The sequence below is a fragment of the Chlorocebus sabaeus genome, chromosome 13 (genome assembly GCF_047675955.1).
Source record: "Chlorocebus sabaeus isolate Y175 chromosome 13, mChlSab1.0.hap1, whole genome shotgun sequence".
In the NCBI taxonomy this organism is placed as follows: Eukaryota; Metazoa; Chordata; class Mammalia; order Primates; family Cercopithecidae; genus Chlorocebus; species Chlorocebus sabaeus.
In genome coordinates, this window is record NC_132916.1 from 67,022,909 (window position 1) to 67,044,425 (window position 21,517).

Consider the following 21,517-nt stretch of genomic DNA (forward strand, 5'->3'; position numbering starts at 1 on the left):
AGAAGGTTTCATTTTCCATTTATATTTTATGATTGTATGTTGGTATTTTTAAATATTTACTGCTCGATTGTCCCCAGTGTGTGGTATTCTCGGTTTATTGTATGCATCTGAACCCAGACCTTCTCTCTGTCTCTCTTTTGTCTGGCCAGCAGTGTGGGGATGTGCCAACTGCCGAGTGGTTTTGTCCAACCCTTCTGGGACCTTTACTTCTCCATGCTACCCTAACGACTACCCGAACAGCCAGGCTTGCATGTGGACGCTCCGAGCCCCCACCGGTTATATCATTCAGATAACATTTAACGACTTCGACATTGAAGAAGCTCCCAATTGCATTTATGACTCATTATCCCTTGATAATGGAGAGAGCCAGACTAAATTTTGTGGAGCAACTGCCAAAGGCCTATCATTTAACTCAAGTGCGAATGAGATGCATGTGTCCTTTTCAAGTGACTTTAGCATCCAGAAGAAAGGTTTCAATGCCAGCTACATCAGAGGTATGTAAACCAAAGGCAATGCCAACCTTCTGCTTTTGTTTAACATGTTCTGCAGTAAACACAAGGACCAAAAGACAGAGTTATGCTCTTTTATGTGAATGTGAATGATTAGGATTGGGATTTAAGGGCAAGAAGCTGTTAATATTCTCTGAGCATTCTTGTTAGCAAAATATAATTACCACATCCAAAATCGGGTTACAGTAGAGTTGAATTCTTTTATGTTGTTTATATACAGAACATTTAAAGGCTGCTTGGAAGACACTGTAGATATTCCACTGCTAATAATTAAAATCTGTAATTCTAACATCTCTCCACTGAAAATTTAAAACATCCCTTTTAGAAATCATTTCATTTTGGGTTTTATGATGTTGTCCTTTTAAGAAACTATGGTACGGAACAAATACAGAAAATGAACAGTAAATTTTTAACAAGCTATTAATAGTTTAAGCTAATAAATAACACAGCTTGAGGAAAGCCCCCTGAAAATGGCTAACTGAAAGAAATAAGGCATATTTTTATTAAATATGTTTTCTATATTCTGGCACAACATAACATTTAAATAATCTTTCTCTCTAAAACCTGTGTTTCCCTAAAGAAACTCAGGCTTCGATATGATGAGACTTAGTTATACTGTTTCTTCTGTACTTTCTAAGTAAAAACAAGCAGAAAGGTACAACTATAAAAATGACTATTATGATTTAGTTATACTTCTTTTTCTTCTGAACTTTCTAAGTAAAAACAGAAAGGTACAACTATGAAAATGACTGACTCTCACTATTATAAATTTGATTGTGGAGTTATTTATTTATGTTTGCCATGGTTAAAACACACATGCTTAAATTTTTCAAATTGTTTTAAATTTTTCAAAATAATGTTTTAAAAATGATAAAATATAGGACATTGGAAAACAAAAAAAAGAAGCAAAGTAGAATTATCTGTACAAATGCCACCCAGCCGTAACCACTAATAAAATATTGATGGAGACATTTATTTCTAGGCTTTTAATTTTAACAATGCATGTAGAATACTGGTTGATATTGTTTAAGTGTCTCTTTGCATAAGTGGACCTATAAACTTCTTTATATTTAAAAAGTAGACGAAAGTCCATGATTCCTTTAAATTCTATCATAGATTTTTACTAGAATAGTTATACTAAAATGATGTTTTATTACAGAACTATTCTTGATGTACTGAATATTAAAATATATTCAAACTGTCATTCATATGAAACCAGTATTAAAAAGTATTTTTGAGGAGAAATACTTCTTTCTCAAATTAGTTTCACAATGGCTATGATATTAGCATAGGGCTAAATCTATTGGTATTATTTAATAATTTTGCATGTATCATAGAAGGATTAGGTGAATACATTTTTATTTTGAATTTATTGCACATCTATTATAATAATACTTGCCACTTATTGCTGTGGTACTGGCACTGCTCTATGCTTTGGACATACTAACTTATTTAATTCTTATTGACCGTATATGCAATAGGTGCCATTGTTGCCCATTTTACAAATAAGACAAAGGTAGAGAGAGATGAAGTAACATACCCAGGGTCACATGGCCAGTACCCAGAGGAGCTGGAGTAGGAAACTCCATGGTCTGCCCTTTACTACTCAAAAACTAGCTTATATGTCTGGATACCTTAAATTTCCACTTTGTTTGACTTTTCACTAGACTCCCTTTCCTCCCTCTCCTTAAATAGAATTATTTTTGTATTTGTTCCTAAAACATCCTGATGATGGCAGAAAAAAATAGGAGGATATAGAGTATCTGAAAGGGAGATGGCAGTACAGGAATGTTTGGGAAGAGTGAAAAGTAATCATTAATGAAAATAAGAACTATTATTTGTGTTTAGAAATCATTTGAAAAGTAGTTTTTTGAAAATCTTAAAGTATAAACAAAGCCTTCCTGAAACCAGTTATTTCCTTAATTAGGTAGTTGGGGTTTTTAAATTGTTAATGTCTCAGTTTCAGGATTAAAAAATGCTTATCCACTTTGCTGGCTGTAACTCAAAAGTTTAGGTGTGAGAGATCCAATCATGACTAGAGATAAATGAGTAGAATTTCTTACTACTATTGCTGATATCAGACAACTGGTAATGGGCTGCTGACAGAAGATGGATGAGTAAGAGGGGAGGGATGGGGCAAATGGTAGGTAAAAAGCTAACTAGTAGGAAGTGGTGGAGGGCTTGATGTTTTGCATCACATAGTCTGTGTTCTGAAGTTAACAGGTTTATCTTTCCTGTTATGTTTTGTCCTAGTTGCTGTGTCCTTAAGGAATCAAAAGGTCATTTTACCCCAGACATCAGATGCTTACCAGGTATCTGTTGCAAAAAGCGTCTCCATTCCAGAGCTCAGTGCTTTCACACTCTGCTTTGAGGCAACCAAAGTTGGCCATGAAGACAATGATTGGACAGCTTTCTCCTACTCAAATGCATCCTTCACACAATTGCTCAGTTTTGGAAAGGCCAAGAGTGGCTACTTTCTATCCATTTCTGATTCAAAATGTTTGCTGAACAATGCATTACCTGTCAAGGAAAAAGAAGACATTTTTGCGGAAAGCTTTGAGCAGCTCTGCCTTGTTTGGAATAATTCTTTGGGCTCTATTGGTGTAAATTTCAAAAGAAACTATGAAACAGTTCCATGTGATTCTACCATTAGTAAAGTTATTCCCGGGAATGGGAAATTGTTGTTGGGCTCCAATCAAAATGAAATTGTCTCTCTAAAAGGAGACATTTATAACTTTCGACTTTGGAATTTTACCATGAATGCCAAAATCCTCTCCAATCTCAGCTGTAACATGAAAGGGAATGTAGTCGACTGGCAAAATGACTTCTGGAATATCCCAAACCTAGCTCTGAAAGCTGAAAGCAACCTAAGCTGTGGTGAGTTTGTACCTTATTCCTTTTTTTTTCTTTTTTTAGCATTATTCTATGAATATGATTGTCAATAAGGAATTATACATACACACAAATGTACGTGTATGTATATTCCCACATATAGATATAGATATCTATGTTGTCGTTAAAAAACTCTTTTAAGTTTTAAAATGTCGTCTGCTCAGCTCTTATAGCACACATTTGGTTATAAACTATGCATGATCCATCAAGACATTTGGTTTAACCATTCTTAAGTTTTCCCCATGTCATAAAATATCACGGAGTTTATCACTAATATAACAACAGTTATAATTGTGGACTTTCAAATAGAAATGTTAACACTAGGCTTGAAATAAAATAAATTAATAAGTAAGTTATTGTTATTTTTTTTGAGACAGCATCTCACTGTGTTGCCCAGGCTGGAGTGCGGTGGGGCGATCTTGGCTCACTGCAAACTCTACCTCCTGGGTTCAAGCAATTCTCATACCTCAGCCTCCCAAGTCTCTGGGACCACAGGTGTGCGCCACCATGCCCGGCTATTTTTTGTATTTTTTTTTTTAATAGAGATGGGGTTTCATCATGTTGGCTCAGCTGGTCTTGAACTCCTGACCTCAAGTGGTCCACCCACCTCAGTCTCCCAGAATGCTGGGATTACAGGCGTGAGCCACCCTGCCTGGCCAGTTACTGTTTTTTGTTTGTTTGTTTGTTTATTTTGTTTTGTTTGAGACAGAGTCTCACTCTGCTGCCCAGGCTGGAGTGCAGTGGTATGAGATCTCAGCTCATTGCAAGCTCCACCTCCCAGGTTCACACCATTCTCCTGCTTCAGCCTCCCGAGTAGCTGGGACTACAGGTGCCCACCACCACGCCTGGCTAAGTTTTTGTATTTTTAGTAGAGACCAGATTTCACTATGTTAGCCAGGATGGTCTCTAATCTCCTGACCTCATTATCCACCCGCCTCGGCCTCCCAAAGTGTTGGGATTACAGGCGTGAGCCACCAAGTCTGGTCACAAAGGTGATCAGTAATAAACTGATCTTTATCATCCTGGAATTAAATTTCAATTGGATGACTTAAATAAGCAACCATCACCTAAGAATCGTATTTACTCAGCCAATATTAAATATCAAAACTGTCCATTTTATAGAAAATCTTAATCAGAAATTATCCATTTTTTCTTTGAACATGTTTCTCCATTTTTTAAAAATGAGGATTTATAGTTTGTTGCAAATACTGTGTTGTCTCTAGTTCTTCGTGAGACTGTAAATGTGCTATTTAGAAGTAGCTAAATGCAGAATATTTTGAGAAATAATTCTGTGTGATAAAAATTGTATTAAAATAGATTTCCACCTAATATTCTCCATTTACACAAGCTAATTCTGGAAGCTCTTATTTTATTATAGGACTGATTCAAACACAAAAAGTAGAAGTTTCATTATCAACTTTAAATATCATATGACTAAATCTAAGACAGTGATAATGTATACATTTTAGTCACAGACATAACTCTCAATTAAAAAGGAGAAGAAGGAGTCTAGTATTCAAAAGTAATTTGTGTGTGACTTTATTCTTGTATAAAATTTTTCATTGGAGCACAGCCATGCTCATTAGTTTATATATTGTCTTTGTCTGCCTCTGTGCTACAATGGCTGTGTTAATTGATTGTGATCAATACAGTATAGCCTGCCATCCTAAAATGTTTACAGTCTAGCCCTTTAGGAGAACATTTGCCAACCACTGAAACTAGTCTAAAGAACTATGATAGTCCACTTGGCTGAACCACATACTTTGGACAGCACTGGAAAAGACCTGCTAGATCTCCTCAGCCAGGGAAAACAAACCAATCACCCACAGGCTAGTTTAGCCCTAAGACATGGGTGATGGTGGTAGCATTTATTTGTTCCTGTTCATTTACATTTGTTCCACACAGTGCTTTTAATTGATGAATTATTTCCAATATTAAAAAATTAGATTTCACATAAAAATGAAGTTTTGGATTTTTCTGGTAAATATAATACACTAGGCTACTATATCTGCATGGCCAACACAGCTGGAGCTAAATGGTGGCTGCTGCTTTCAAAGGGGCTTCCCAGTTTACTTCAGCCCTTAGCAACCCCTTATTCTTCCCACTCCAGCCCCCTTTTTGTCTTTAGATTGCCTTCTGGCCCTGATAGGCATTTAAGTGGGAATGGTGATTTATGCCACTCCCTTTATATGGGCCAGGAAACTGAAGCGAGAAAATAAGTGGCAGAGGCAGTTGGTGGGCTCCAACACGTGTCTTCTGTTTCCATGTCTAGTATTTATGTTTGGGAATACTCATTTAAAAAATTATTTTAAATTATTTTAATTGATAAAAACTATATGTGTTTATGGTGTACAACATATTTTAATATAGGTATACATTGTGGAATGGCTAATTTGAGCTAATTAACTTTCATTATTATCTCATGTACTTATTTGTAAACAGAACACTTAAAATCTCTCAGCAATTTTCAAATATACAATCATTGTTATTAACAATAGTCATCATGTTGTACAATAGATTTCTTGAATGTATTTCTCCAGTCTAACTGAAATTTTCCATCCTTTGACCCATACATTCTCAACTCCTGTGCCCTGTCCACCCCTGTGCCCCTGGAAACCACTCTTCTATTATTTGCTTTTATGAGTTCAACCTTTTTAGATTCCACATTTAAGTAAGATCATTCATTTCTCATAATTTCTTAAACTCTGTCTTCCAGACTCCTTTCCCAAGCCTTAAGATTATCAGAGTGCATCAAGTACATACTCATGTACCTTAGTCATCTATAAGTTTTCAAACTAATTTTGTCAAAAGGGTAGCGTGAACTTACACAGTCAATATATTTGAGTGTTTTTAACTTTTATAGTGATCTTCTTGCCATTCCAAGATGACGTTAAGCACTCACATTCCAGACATTCAGATGTCCTGGACTGTGTTTCAGGAGAAATGATGGGAGAGGGAATTTCCTGCTGCTTAATCATCAGCTTTGGGAGTTGAAGAACCCAAGTCACTCATTAACTGACAGGAAATACCTGTAACAGAGAGTATATCAAGGCTTGTTAGCTAAGCAAATCTTTCATAAGTGTGCCCTGTTAACATTTTAACCTTTCATTTTTTTTTTCCAGAAAATGAAAGCATCTTGCTGTTTATGGTTATAATTTCCAACAAACTAATGATCAGTACAGTAACCAATGGGAGAATAGAAATTTATTTCTAGCATTCCATTTAATAGACAATGTCTGCTAAATTTGAGTTTTTATTTCAGGATTAATTTGTGATGGAAAAATAAATAGATTTTGCAAAGGTATATTGCTAAATAAATTTTAATTTGAAAGTAACATAGTAGAATTGAACTGACTCAATTAAACATTAAAATGTCCTGTCATTTGTTTCACATATTAAACATCCTAGCCTTAATAAAATTGATATATTATTAGTAAATATTCTAACAATTTTAGAATATGACTTTGTTTTCCTATACTTTTCTAAAAAATATTTGGGAAATGTACCTTAATTAGGAAATTTTCAGCAGATTTTTAAAAACATGGTTAAACCTGTCAATCCTTTTAAAAACAAAATGCTTTATTTTGCAATAAATCTTCTTCTTTTTATAGCATCTTCATTTTTCTTAGAACAATTTTATTAAACACATTCAGTTTTATGACTCTCATGGATAGATAAATTTTTAGTGGACTCTTTAATTATAGGTACAATTATTTATTTACCTGTGTGATGATTCAAGTTTAGATACTGGCTAATGTCCGTCAATTTCACTAAGAACAGACAGTGCCTTCTCTACTAGTTTTATTTATTTTACTGATTACTACTCTTTCCTGAGGGAGTGGTACGGTATAATGCAATGAATAGTCTAAGTTCAAACGAATTACATTTATTTTAACAAGCATTTATTAGGCACTTCCATGGATTAGCTACTGTGGATGTAGAGATAAGACACACTTTATAAGTACTTTACTGTTATTTTCTGAAATTTCTGGATTTGTACTTTTGTTTCCCTTTCTAGGATTTTTTACCGAGTTTGCTAAGGTTTCATCAACTCTTGGATTTTTACCCTTTCATAATCATTACAGTTCTGTTCTTCATAGCCTTAAATTCATAGCCTTCACAGCCTTCAATTCATTATTGGTTCTTCCCTTGCACTTCTAACAAATGATTGAATGTAATATTTTTAGATAACTAAATCATTTTTAAATAATAAAATTAAGATAAATCACTTTATCTTTACAAAGGACTTTATACTTTGAGGATGCCCAAACTCTTTATGAACATAGATGACTAAATTTCACTTTAAATATATTTATTCATGAAAAGTTGAAAAATTCATCTTAGTAACAACTGCAAAGAAAAAATGAAAGGAATTACTTTTTCTTTTTCTGTTATTGCAACTTATTGTGAGGGTTTGCTCTTCAATTATTTGGAGTATTATTGAGTAGGTATGAGAGGAGCAGTGGACTATACATCAGTCTTTTTTACCACAACTTGTGTAAATATTAATATATACTGACTTCTTTCAGTAACATAATTTGGAAAGAACAACAGATAGAGAAGGATTAACAGCTTTAGAGCTTTTCCTCAACTACCTGTTTTCAGTGATTACATTTTTTTTCAAAAAAATTTGGCTCTAAATTTTGCTGTTAATGTTATAGAACTTTGCTTCTTAGCTCAGCTAAAACCCAGGTTCTTGTCACACAACCAGGAAAATTGAGGCACGCGTACACATTGAGGGGTGAGTAGAGCAGGACTTCATTGGGCAAAAAGAAAAAACAAAACAAAAAACCACAACAACAAAAAGCTCAGCAAAGTGAGATGCAGGCCTACTAATAGGCCCTCCACCTCACTAATTGATTGCCAGGTCCTTACAGGAGCTGGAGAGAGCAGGCTCCTCCCCTGCATAAGGCACGAATTCTCCGAATTCTCCGTGGCTCCACCTACCTCCCACAGTGCGCAAGTCAGGCCCTAATCCGCTGTGGGCAGGCTCAGGCAAGGCCTGGGCAGGTTTCCTCATCTGCACAAAAGCATCTGATGTAAACACTTGTGGAGTGGGTGGGAGATTCTCCAGGGACCCGTTTTTATCTGCCTAGGCATTTGGCTGTCTCATTAATATTAAGTAAATATCTGAAAACACCTTTCTGGTAGCTTCAAAAATCAGTAAACACATACAGATCATATTCTAAAACCAATTTGTTGATGATAAACATATCACTATCCAGAAGAGTGAATTGTTTGTTCTTCCTTAACAACCTCCTGATGCATAAATCCATCAGCCAAGAAAACTGATTGTGATACTGACTTTTTATGCAGATATGTTGAAAATAGAACTGGGTAGAAATAAAGTTAGTGCATACTTTTGATATTTCATGTATTTGTTTATTTTGGTGTGTTTGTAATGCACGTTTTCATTTATCAATTTAATTTCCTTTTAATTAAATTAGTCACATGTATTTATACCATTTTTACTTAAAAACATTCCAGTTTGATTTTTATTGTCATTTTGGGTCATATTAAAATAGCGTTTATTGAGTATTTGAAGCAGTGTCAATTTCCTAAACTAGAAGTTCCCCAGAAGGAACAGCTAACTAAAATATTGAGAAGTAAATGTTGCAGTTTCCCATAAAAGAATGCTGCATATTGAAATTTATACTTGTTACTGTGCAATGAAACTGATGAAATGTTCAAGAAAATTGTTAAATATCTTGCTCTAAATCATAGCTCTTCTGATTTTCTTTTCTTATTTTTACCTCTAAGCTCTTTAACCTACTAGTGGGAATGTAGTTTGCCTAAAAACTGCTTTCCCATAACACTGAGCCCTTATCTCCCTTTGTCTTCCAGAGATATTGTATCAGTGCCAGAAGTGGCCTAAGGAGCCCTTGACTGCCAACATTGTGTGTAATATGAGAACCACAGGAACTCCCTCCAGGGTCTCCTCTGTTGCATGCTGCAGAGGCTGAGATTTCATTAGGCTCTGAACTTTAAAGGCTTTTTAGTTTGCGGAAGTCCCTTACAAAATATAAGTACCTACAAAAGGGAGGTCCTACAAAAATTGGGCTTATAGTAAATGTGATGCAAGGGAATAATGGGCAAAAAGCATTCAAGACAAAATTCCACCTCAGTCCTGCCTTAACTTCTGCCTCCTCGAATATTCTTTTTCCATGGTGCATTTGCTTAAGTTTTCAATCTTCAAAACACCCCCTTCCTCTCTCTGCTTCCTTTCACAGCCAAGCTTCCTCTTCTTGCATTCACTCGTCAGACCTTGGCAGTCTAGATTTCATCATTCCCACACAACTCAAACTATTTTCTATAGAGGTACTACCAAAATCCCAATGCAAAGTTAAAGTTCTTTTCATTCTTTATCACTCTTGGCCTTTCTGGTATTCTCGATATTGCCACACCCTGCATTAAACTTTCTTCTCTTAAATTCTGTAAAACTACCTCTGTAAAAGTTTTACCTTTTTAAGTCTATAGCTCTTTTTCTTATATGTGATGCTTAAATATAGAAATATCTGTGATTCCATCCTGTTTCCTTCTCCAATCTACAATCTATCTACAGTGATCCCAAACACTATAGCTTTTGATGAGTATTTCCTGGCTACACCTCTTACAAAAACACGTTTGCATCTAGGTGTCACACAGGCACCTCAGTTTCCGTTACTGTACTTGGTGTTTACCCCACCTAAGTCTGCTCTTCTTCTATTATTTCCCATCTCCTTTTATTAGATCGATATGTGCCAGTTTCTTAAGTTGGAAATTAGCAAAACGTCCTCTATTCTTTCTCTTTTCCCGTCTTTAATTAGTTGCTAAATGTTATGCATTCTGTCTTTAAATTTCTTGTATCTGTATCTATCTCTGTCGATCCTTTTTACTCATGATATCAAGGCTGAATTATTAGTAGTATTCCTGCTTCTATTTCCCTTCTTTTGGTTGTAGAACCTAAATGACTGTTTTCAAAGAAATATAGTTTTCTTGCCTACCTCCTCCTCATTTTCCCTCACTGCCTTTAAGAAAGAGTTCACAATGTTAGCAGTTCACCTGGTGAACCCAAAATATCTGAGACAGGTTTTAATTAGTTTAGAAAGTTTATTTTTCCGAAGTTAAGGACACACCCATGACACAGCCTCAGGGGATCCTGATGACATGTGCCCAAGATGGTCAGGGGACAGCTTGCTTTTCTATGTTTTAGGGACACAATACATCAACCAATCCATGTAAGATTTACATTGATTCAATCTGGAGAAGGGCAGGACAACTCCAAGTAGTGGGGCGGGGGCTTCCAGGTTATAGGTAGATTTAAAATTTTTCTGACTGACAATTGATTGAAGGAGTTATTATCAGTAGAAAGGAATGTCTGGGTTAAATAAAGGGTTGTGGAGATCAAGATTTTATCATGCAGATGAAGCCTTCAGGTAGCAGACTTCACAGAGGATAGATTGTAAATGTTTCTTATCAGACTTAGGGTTTGTGTTGATGTTAATGCTGGAGGGGTGTAATGAGGCATGTACAACCCTCTCTTCCATCATGGCCTCAACTCAATTTTCAGATTAACTCTGGAAGGATGTTGGCCAAGAGGAGAAGTCCATTCAGATGGTTGTGGGGGCGCCCTAGAAGTTCATTTTTGGTTTACAGCCTTGAGTGCCCACCACTCAAGGTTCCAGTGTGTGGGATTAACCACTGGAAGAAAGACAGAGGGCTGTAGTGTTCATGGTATTGATATTTTCCAAAGCCTTACAGCAGCTGTCCATTGTTTATATGTCTGATCATCCTTATCAGTTTTTACTTTACTTTAGCAATGCCCAGTGACTTGGTGCACAGACCATTTCAGTGCCTCCTTGGTATTTGTTTTAGAAATTCTGTCTGCCAGTAAAATACCGATCTCTACTCTCCTACCCCTGGCTCTCTCACAGCCTCCTGTGCCTTATGGGCCGCCTTCTTTGAAATTGATTTCTGTTCACTTTTCTTACCAAGCTGCTGTCACATCCTCCTTTGGGTCACTGCCACCTTTGGAGCACTTCCCTGATAGCACTTAGAACTGTGACGCCATCTTCCTTTCATGCCTCCCTGAGAGCAGCAACTTAAATTAAAGCATCATTCTGGTCTCTGTCCCTCACATAATGTAGGCAATAAGTAAATGTTTGTTGAAGGAATGTGTAAAGGTCTGTGACAAGAGCTGCTTGCCAGTCAGTGTCATGTCATAGCCTGCCTGTAAGATCAGGCCTTTCTGAAGTATCAGGATTCCTTCCTTGGGCCAAGTGCCGCAAGGTATCAAGGATGAAGAAACCATGCCTCTGGAGATACTGTTAAACTGTTACGTTATTTTCTGCTTATGCATATGGTTTACCTAGTTACTTTTGTAGGCTCGTGCAGGAGCTGTGCCTTCACATTCCCACAGGAAAGTTTTGAAATGTTTAGTAGAATAAAATCACTATTATATAAATGTCCCTTAAAATTAAATATGTTGTGCATATTATATATGTGTATATATATGTATGTGTATACACATACATACATATATATTTGTATTTTTTGTGTGTTTTTGATACACTATACTTTGTTGTAAGTGTAGCCAATGTTTCTCAAGATTCAAGCTGTTGGAAAAAGTCTGTTAATTGTCAGAGGGACATTTAGTGCAACAGTGAAAATCTACCAAAAAAAAAAAATCAGCTCAAAACTTGTCCTGCTGAGAATGAGTTAGTAAAAGCTTGAAATAAAAAGACACAGAGACTGAATTGAAGTCACAAAAATGTATTTCTGGAATTACAAATAGCATATGCTAGGACGTATGAACCAAAACTGTGCATGTTATGGGTAATTCATAATATGTAACTTCACTTTTGAAACTTATTCTTGATGTTTGTATCATTTTATTTGTATGAATTCCCACCCACACTCTTAAAATGTTTTATACAAAGAAGTCCTGAACTTTTTGTACAAACTTTAAGGGGCAATGGCACTGCTTTTCTTTTGATATGTGATGACTGATAAATTGAGTTAAAGATTTCGAGGACAATTTCAATACTTTGGTTTTACATTTGAGAAAATTAAGGCACAGTGACCTTAAGATACTTTCTTGACATCAAAGAATTACTGGTGGACTCTTCTAGGGCTGCTTCTATTAACCGTATGATTCATGATATTTTTTTCTGGATAATATCACTAAATCATAAATCAAACTTACATATTCTCTTTGTGTTAATCAAGGTTCCTACCTGATCCCGCTCCCGGCAGCAGAACTGGCCAGCTGTGCAGACCTGGGGACCCTCTGTCAAGGTAGGGAGCCCACACTGTGCTCCAGAATCTCTTTGCTTTCTACTTGCAATTTTGGATAATGTAGTTGTCATTGTTTTGATTTTTATCTGATTTTTCACTTGGAAAGCCAGAAAACAGCAAAACAGAAGAATTTCTGCATGTGTTTTAGTTGTGTGGGTGCACAGTACGTACGGCGTGGAGAAAGAATGCTTTCACACCATGGGTAACCACAATTCCACAAAGCTCTGAGTTTAAAAATGTGAATATATGGATTGATTTCATTTTTCCCCCATGTCTTCTCAAGAATATACTGGACTTGCAAAAAGTCCAGTGTAAATACAGTGTACAATACTTTGAAGAAGTATTCATGTCTATAAAACAAAGGGGGAAATTAATTTGAATATTCAGTTAACTTTAAGATAAGGCCGTGAGGCAATTTATGATGACAAGATAGCTTAAATCTTAAGATTAAAATGGTTAAAGTAAACTAATGTTAATGTAACTGTGTTAATATTATGATGCTTACTATATCGTGGTCAGTATTTCAGTTATATATTATGTACTAAATAGCTGCATGCTAAATAATATGTAAAGTTATACAAGTTTTAAAATAATAATATAAATATTTTGCTTTATTTTATCATTTCTCTTCCTAATTACCCATGACTCTTTTCATCTATTCTATTAAATACTTCTATAATGAAGTAGTATGTTCTATGTACCACATTAAGAATCACAGCCATGCCTTTTGTAAAAGCTGGATCTCTTATTAAGAAGATCATAGCACAAAGGTGACAGTGGTTAGAAGTGAGATTGAAGAAGTAGAAACCTAAGCTCTCTTCTGTGGTTCCAGTGTGAGAGTAGGGCAGGCAGGAGGTGGGGTGGGGTGTAACTTATTATTATCTTTGTTTTCCTTTTGGAGACATTATTTCTTTGATATTATTATTATTAATCAACACTCTATGAAAATTAAGTCATCAAGGAGTTTTTCCCCGTAATCTCTGTGTAGTTTTCAAATTGTTATATGAAATTTAAAAAATCTGTAATTCTGTTTAGTTCAAGATCTAAACTTTTAAAAAAGTTATTTTTATTCTTAAAATTATTCTCGCCTGAGATATCTGACATAATACTTTGAAAATGTCTGCCTTATAAAGCTTGCCCTATGAAATACTTTTTATTCATCAGTGTTTAGTAAACTTGTTGGAAACTAAATGATTAACTTAGTCTATGCATTTCATTTGTCTTTTTCTTTACATTCATCTTAAGAAGAAGTACATTTTTCTTCTGAGATTTTATTTCTCTAGTCTCAATGTTATTAGGCAAACTAAGTTTAGATAACTTTCAAGCTGCAGATCTGTACAGGCTGCTTTCTATAACTTCTGACAGACTCAGGAAACTGAGTTCTAGAAGGGTTTAGTGTTTCACTGTGTGATTGCCAGGTTGTTAATGGAGATCTAGGTCTAGAATCTAGAATCTAAATGTCCTTTCTCTCGTCACTTTGTGCTTGCTCCAGACCCTTGTGTATTATAGCATCAAAGGCCATGTGTACTGATTCTTAATGTGTCATAGGAAGCATTTCTTCATCTTATACATTACAACCTTGGAGTCTGTTGTATTTCAAAATGGTTTCCATTCTTGCCCTGTATATTTTAATGCATTAATTATAAATTGCTTATCCAAATTAACTGTCATGTGCTCTTTGCAAAATTACATCTTTCTCATCTTTATTACCAGCTACTGTAAACTCTCCTAGTACTACACCACCCACTGTCACCACTAACATGCCTGTTACTAACAGAATCGATAAACAAAAGAATGGTAAGAAATCATTACCTTTTATATTTTTAGTATGTCTAACATAAAAAATTGTATTCTAAGGAGGGAAATATGTATTATTCCAACAAAGCTGCTGTTATTGGAGTCAATTGGTACATTTGTAGGACTAGTAAAATTAATAAAGATCACTTAACTCTGTTGAGTTCCTCATTCTTATGACCAGTGGAATGAGTACATTTCCAGTACTCCTCTTTTGCGTTTTTAGCCAAAATTTTTTTCAAAGGAAGTTTTAGGGGAAAAAGCATTTAATTAGAAGGCATTAATGTGCATCATAATAGAGATCAGAGAAAAACGTATTTCCATGGTATTTTGTCAGATTATTTTCTGCAGAAAACAAGTTTTAAAGGATTTTACAAATTTCAAAAAACTAAGTAATTTTAATAATTTGATTTCTCACTTAAGTGAACTTTATGTTCATATATTTGTGACATTTAAATCAATTTTCATAGTAATACTTTGCTTTCAGTTTTTATTTGCTGAAGAATAATAGATTGTGATTATATATCAACTAAATCAAATCAATTTTTGAATGACAACAATTAAAGTCACTTCAAATACTTCTTGCTTTTTTCCTCCAAATGTACTTTTCTATTATTTATAATTTGCAAATATAGCAGTGTATGGTAAGAAATAAACAGAGGAAAAGTCAGGTGAATACAGTTCTTTAACCTGTTCCTAGATGAACAACATGCATGGCCTTTTGGTAATTCACAGTGAGCGATTTCAGTTTCTTCTAATAAAAGAGAAATTCCAATCAGGTGACCATACCATTGCTTTGAATACAGTAATATTCTCAAATATGAAGCATTAGAAACAAAGAAATTTTCTAAACTCCAGTCATTTAGCTTATGAGGCCAAGACATCTGTAATATATCACCAGGGACCCAAAACCCTGAGAAAGGAAACCCACATAGTTCATTTTTTCTTGGCTTCAGAGGTTACATTAATTTCCTCTGTAAGACATTTAAATTGGAACTCTGGAATATTTTACATGAAATGTAGATATAAATTTCATTAGGGTTATAAAGGCGTTGATTCAGGGAGTGTTTATGGTTATTCTGGTAGTTACACCAAGGAGATTTATGATGGAGCAAAAATTCCAGCATCCCCCAAGAAAGCAACAGCAGCTGAAATTTCCAGTGCATATTTCACATGGACGCTAGCCAGTAGATGGGAATATTATAATTCTAACTAAGTATTTCACTCTTTGTATGAACATACAAAGAGCCTCTGTGGTATTCTCCCTCCAGGATTGACACATCCTCTACTGCCCAAGAACTTTTATACCGTGCTTCAGAGTCCTTGACTTGGTGGAGTGGAGCTGTATTCACTCAATCATATCATTTCTGACATTCTTGAAGAAAGCCTTGTTTAGGCCATCTCTCTCTGCGTCATAACCTTCATTGGAGTTTCAACAAAGCAAGCAAATGTTAAGAATCAGTTAAAATGTTCTGCTTAACCATATTAATGAAAAAAAATCTAATTCAGATAATTCTTAATCAAAATATCATCTTAGCGTTTAAAAATATTTGGGTCATTATATGACGGAAAAATTCTCAAAATTGTGTGTCAAATTTGTGTACCATCTTAACAATTTTTTTACCATTTCTCTGAATCACGTATACTATTTAATATGATTTTTTTCCTAAATTGACTCACTTTTTAACTTAAACATTTGTGTTTACTTGGGAAAATCTATTTCACGACTGTAAAGTGAAACCAGTCCTACTTGTTATAATACAGATATAAAAAGTGAATATAAATATAATGTAAACAATGTTTTAATGTTCTCCCTGTATCCTATTACCTTCTCACATCTTAGAGCGTGAAGCCTTCATTATCTTTTTAAAAAGGAAGACTAACAAAGTATTAGAGACAGACTATAATTAAGATTTTTTCTTTGATGTAATCAAATTTGAAATTGAAGATAATTACTTTTTCACCTATGAATAAATGCTATTTAATGTCATGTCCTGGATTATCATCACTGATATAATATTAACAATTTCTTATTCTTTGGGAAACAGAGAATAAACATTCTCAGGCTTGCTTTCTGATATATTAGAGAATTCTATTTTATTTACTGTAAGAAAGATTGGCACAACTGTCAATTATCTGATTTGTCCAGTCCTTTTAACTCTTGGCTATCAGAATTTTACTGAGTCAATCAATAACAATATTGCATTTTTGGGAGAGGAGAGGGATTGAGTTTGTTTGATAATCAGATATATTTATCATAGTGTATCAATAGAATTTGTTTTCCTGGTTTTTGTGAAATGTTCCTATTTTTCTGTGTAGAGTTATTTTTGTTGTTTGCAATAGGACTTTTATCTGATACCTCAAATTACACTAAGTCCTCATTAATGTCATTGATAGGTTCTTAGAAACTGTGACTTTGAGCAAAATAACATGTAATGAAACCAATCTTACCATAGGCTGATTGATATAAACAAGAGTTAAGTTCCTACAGCATATTTCTGGTCACAGAAACATCACCAAACTTCCAAGTAAAGACTGAAACCCTTCTAATATTTAACATTGTAGTTAATATGAGCTGTACATACATTTAAGAAAGATTAATGAAAACAAGTAAGATAATTGATTGCCCAAATTTGGGTGAGCCAGTGAGTGACTGCAGACTTAGTGGCAGTGATGGGTTAAATCAAGAAACAAATGTTTGCGCAATGAAAATTGAGAGGAGCACCTCCTGCTACCAAGCAGTTCCAAAACAATCACCAATATGGGGGTTCGCCGAGTGCTTTCATACTATATCATTTATTGTTGTGCTTTTATATGATTATCTTATACTTTTTGAATTTTTGTTTTACACTAATGTGTAGCCATTCATTAATTGACTTTCCAACCTGCTTATTCTATCCAGTTCAGGGTGGCGGGTGGCTAGAGCCATCTGGGCAGCTCAGGGCTGCAGGCAGGAACTAGCCCTGGCCAGGACGCCATCCCATGGCAGGGCACACACACACACCTACACCTACTCACACTGGGACCGTGTAGACAGGCCAGTGAATCCAAGGTACACAGCTCTGGGATGTGGGAAGACACTGGAGGACCTGGAGAAACCCCATGCAGACAAGGGGAGAACATGCAGACCCTACACAGATGGGGGACCTGGCCAGGAATTGACTCTTCTCCTCATCAACTTTGTAATGAAACTCCATTTAATGAAATGATGTTACTCAGGGACCTGCTGTGTACACTAAGAAAGTATTTAAAGCTACTTTTCACAAACAAGTATTTCAGGATGTGGATAATCTGGGGATTCCCACAAATAATGACCTTTTATATGTTTTCCATTACATTCCCAAGAAAAGCTCTTGGACTAATTATTATTCCACTCCAAATCGTATCTTCTCTGCTTCAAACATCACTCTAGTGCTACTGAATAGTAAACTTTTGTGAGGTTGTCACAAGCAACCCAACTAAGGAATTCACTCCATTAGTCTGTATTATTGTTCTAAAAACCTAGTTTACAAGTAAGTACAGATTGTAACACTGCTTCCAGTTTCTCATATATGTTTAGCCATTTAAATAACGAATTCCTTCTAAGATTGTTTGAATGGATCCATTACTCTGCTTTTTATGCCATATATCTTAAAGAAATTGTGTGTTTAGGAGCTGCAGGATGCCAGTCGCATTGTAAATGCCACTGTCATAATAAAATTCGCTCATCACTAGTTCAAAGAAATAACCAGGTATCTAGATTAGCATTTGGTTTATATTTTAACGTCTGTTTTTTCAAATATGTATTTAGGCCTATCATTTCAAACCTGTACTTTACATCCTTGAATATCGCATAGATTAGAGCAATGTCATTTCTATATTCTCCAAGAAACTCTGAAAAAAATTGTAAGAAGGTAAAAAAGGGAAAGATTAATTGGAGAAGAGACCTACAAAAAATAATGTTGTTTTGATAACCACATTGGTAATCACAGGCAGTGATTTCTGCTTGAAGTTCTGCATGCTGAAAGAAGTATCTAAATGGAAAATGGATATATTCTTAAATCATTTTCCCCATTAATGTCTATAATAAAATCTTTGGGCCTAGATGTCATTATTAGGATAGTACATACATATTTTGAAGTCTCTGGAACACATGAAGATTTGTGAATAGGTTTTAAAACACCATGAGTAGTGTTAACATTTGTAAGAGAAGACAACTTTACTGCTATGGTAACATGGAAAATCCTGCATAAGTGTGTCTTAATTATGCATTTCCTCCAATTGCAATGTTGAAGCCAATTATTTTGCTCTAGTCCAAACCCTTCTCACCAGCCCTTCAGTGAACATATTTTTTTATGTTGCTTTGACAGTTCACTCTTGAACTTTTCTCATGGTTACTTATTGACTGCATTATTCAAAAATTTTAAATAAATGTAACAAGTGGACTGGGGCAGGAAACAGTGTTTAAAGAAAACATCTTAAATATTTGGATGCTTTCTAAAAAATGCAGAAATGTCAATGATTTTTAGAATTTTGATGTATTTTCCTAAGAGGGAACAAATACTACTCTTATAACAAAAGCATGCTTTAGGTTTCCATCTAGTGGTGGCTTTTCAGATACTCTGCTAGCATTGATAATACAGATGCTCCTCCACTTGCAGTGGAGTTTGCATTCCTATAAACCCATTGTAAGCTGAAAATACTGGAAAATATCAAAAGTCAAAAATGCATTTCATACACCCAACTTGCTAAACATCATAGCTTGCTGAACCCACCTTAAACACGTTCAGAACATTTACCTTAGCCTACAACTGGGCAAAATCATGTAACACAGTCTATTTTATAATAAAGTGTTGAATATCTCATGTACTTTAATGCTAAACTCGAAAAATGAAATGGACATATGGGTACTAGAAGTACAGTTTCTACTGAATGCCTTTTGTTTTCCTACCATCATAAAGTTGAATGCTGATGAACGATAAGTAGGGAACCTTCTGTATAGTCACAGAATATTACCAGGATCCTGAAATAACTGTTTGACCCTCACAATTTGAATTTTCTCCCAATCATTCAGAACATCTGTGATTTGATACGATGAGATCTACTGTGTAAAAGTTATCTTTATATGTATTATTATGTTTTGTATGTTCCTCCAAATATTTTTCATTCAGAACATTTTTTTAAAGGAATATAAAAGTCAAGATCATTAAAATACCCAAAGAATTTTAGAAGTTGAAATAGTCTGCATAAATTAAATTAGCCTGTGCTTGGACTTGTGCCAGTTTTATATATTTATATTACTACATCCAGGGGCAGCAATTTATATTATTTAGCACAAGACTCTGACACTTGCTGGAAAGACATTCCTTTGGTAGTGGGACTGGAATTTGCATTTTGGTAGATTTGGAAATTCCCAGAGGCTAACTTTTACATTTTTTTTTCTACTGCCTCCCCACAAGTTTTACTGTTTTCTTCAACATTGCTATAGTTATGTATTTCTATATTTGTGTGCCTGTTTTACTGAAGACTTCCCTAAACCTATAAGCATGAAGAAAGATAATCGACAATGGAGATTCAAAAATTGTTCTTCTCTCTATAACCTACCATATTTTAAAAGGGTATTTTTCTCACTAGCTACTTTGACCAAAGCACCCATTTACAGCTATTCAGCAAACTCTTGCTGGTGAGTTTGATTTTTATTTTAAAAAATCAGTTTAAAGATTTCCCCCTACCCAAAAAGCAGAATCTTCTTTACAATAAGATTTTCTTTTTAAAATGAGTTAGTTCAATGAAAATTCTGCCTGCAAATATTATTTATTTTTTTCCTCTACTTTGCTATAAATGAGCATATTTAAGAAATTTTGATGAAAAGTCTGGTGAAATGCCGCCTAATAGTTTAATAGAAGTGCTTTATTAAGCAGGGGAAAGAGAGGAAAAGGAGAGGAATTAGAGCAGTAAGTATGTGTATGCCTGTTCTACTTTTTCAAGTTAATTCCTCCACATGATCTCATTCAAGTTTTCACATCCCAAACTCTTTATCATTCCTTATAATGCACAGAAAGCATAATGCCTTGTTATCAGAAGTCAAATTGTACATGAAAACAGTTAACACATTACAGACAGTAGATATCAGAAATCTATAGAATTAAAAAATATGAAGAAACATATACAAGTAATAAGAGTAAGCTAATTGATAACTATTTCTAAGAAGTTGGAAGGTCAAAAAGCTTAACATCAAAATATTTCATATTTGTTTTGCCTATGTAGAAGGTGTTTCTTTTAACTTATGTTGTAAATTATGTGATTATGAATAAAACTGTATGATTATATGACTTACATGATCATAACTTTAAATTGTTTGAAAATTATGTAACTACAAAAATACAATTAACGGACTAATCCTATTTCCAATGGGCAGATGGAATTATCTATAGAATATCCGTAGTGATTCAAAACATCCTTCGTCACCCTGAGGTAAAAGTACAGAGCAAGGTGGCAGAATGGGTAAGTGAGCTTGTAACTTTTCTTTTTTAAAAAAATTCTTTAACTTCTGGGAATCTGGAAAAGACTAGTTAACTGAATCCACAAATTATACTGAAACACAGATGATATTCATTAGAAATACATAAGTAGATATGTAAGTTGTTGTCCTTATGCATAGGAAGAGAAGTACATTTGAATAAAGGATAAGAACTGAGCCTAGTAGACTATCAGTGTCTTAAATAAGAATAGTATTGCACAAATGGAAATAGATTTTGGTGGCAACAGTTATCTTTATTTCCTATTAGATCCATATATTTTCTACTATATTTTTAAACAGATTCTTTTAAAAAATTGTTTGAATGTTTAGTCAAAACCAACAAGTATGAAAAAAACGCATTATGAAAGTCTTCCACCCATCCTTGCTGCTCATCTGCGTGGAACCAACCCAATAACCAACAGCAAATAGGAAATCACTGTTAGTTTTCTCCGCTTTTTTCAGATATCTTGGTGCACCTGAAAGAAAATTAAACTATAGATTCTTACTTTCTTTTTTACACTAAAAGTAGTATACTTTACATACCATT

The 21,517-nt window shown here is 34.6% G+C and overlaps 1 protein-coding gene across 6 annotated transcripts in view; it reads left to right on the forward strand.

The window, feature by feature from the left end:
• ADGRG6 (adhesion G protein-coupled receptor G6) overlaps positions 1-21,517 on the forward strand; it is a 134,448-nt gene that overhangs the window by 59,698 nt on the left and 53,233 nt on the right. For 3 of the 6 annotated variants that reach the window (XM_008006833.3, XM_038000799.2, XM_038000798.2), the window contains exons 3-7: positions 150-494; positions 2,763-3,386; positions 12,609-12,677; positions 14,391-14,474; positions 20,869-20,954. In XM_008006833.3, the coding sequence (XP_008005024.1) occupies positions 150-494; positions 2,763-3,386; positions 12,609-12,677; positions 14,391-14,474; positions 20,869-20,954 (1,208 nt within the window). The remainder of the gene's footprint in view (positions 1-149; positions 495-2,762; positions 3,387-12,608; positions 12,678-14,390; positions 14,475-20,868; positions 20,955-21,517) is intronic. The other 3 variants (XM_008006835.3, XM_038000808.2, XM_008006836.3) reach the window with 3 other exon arrangements.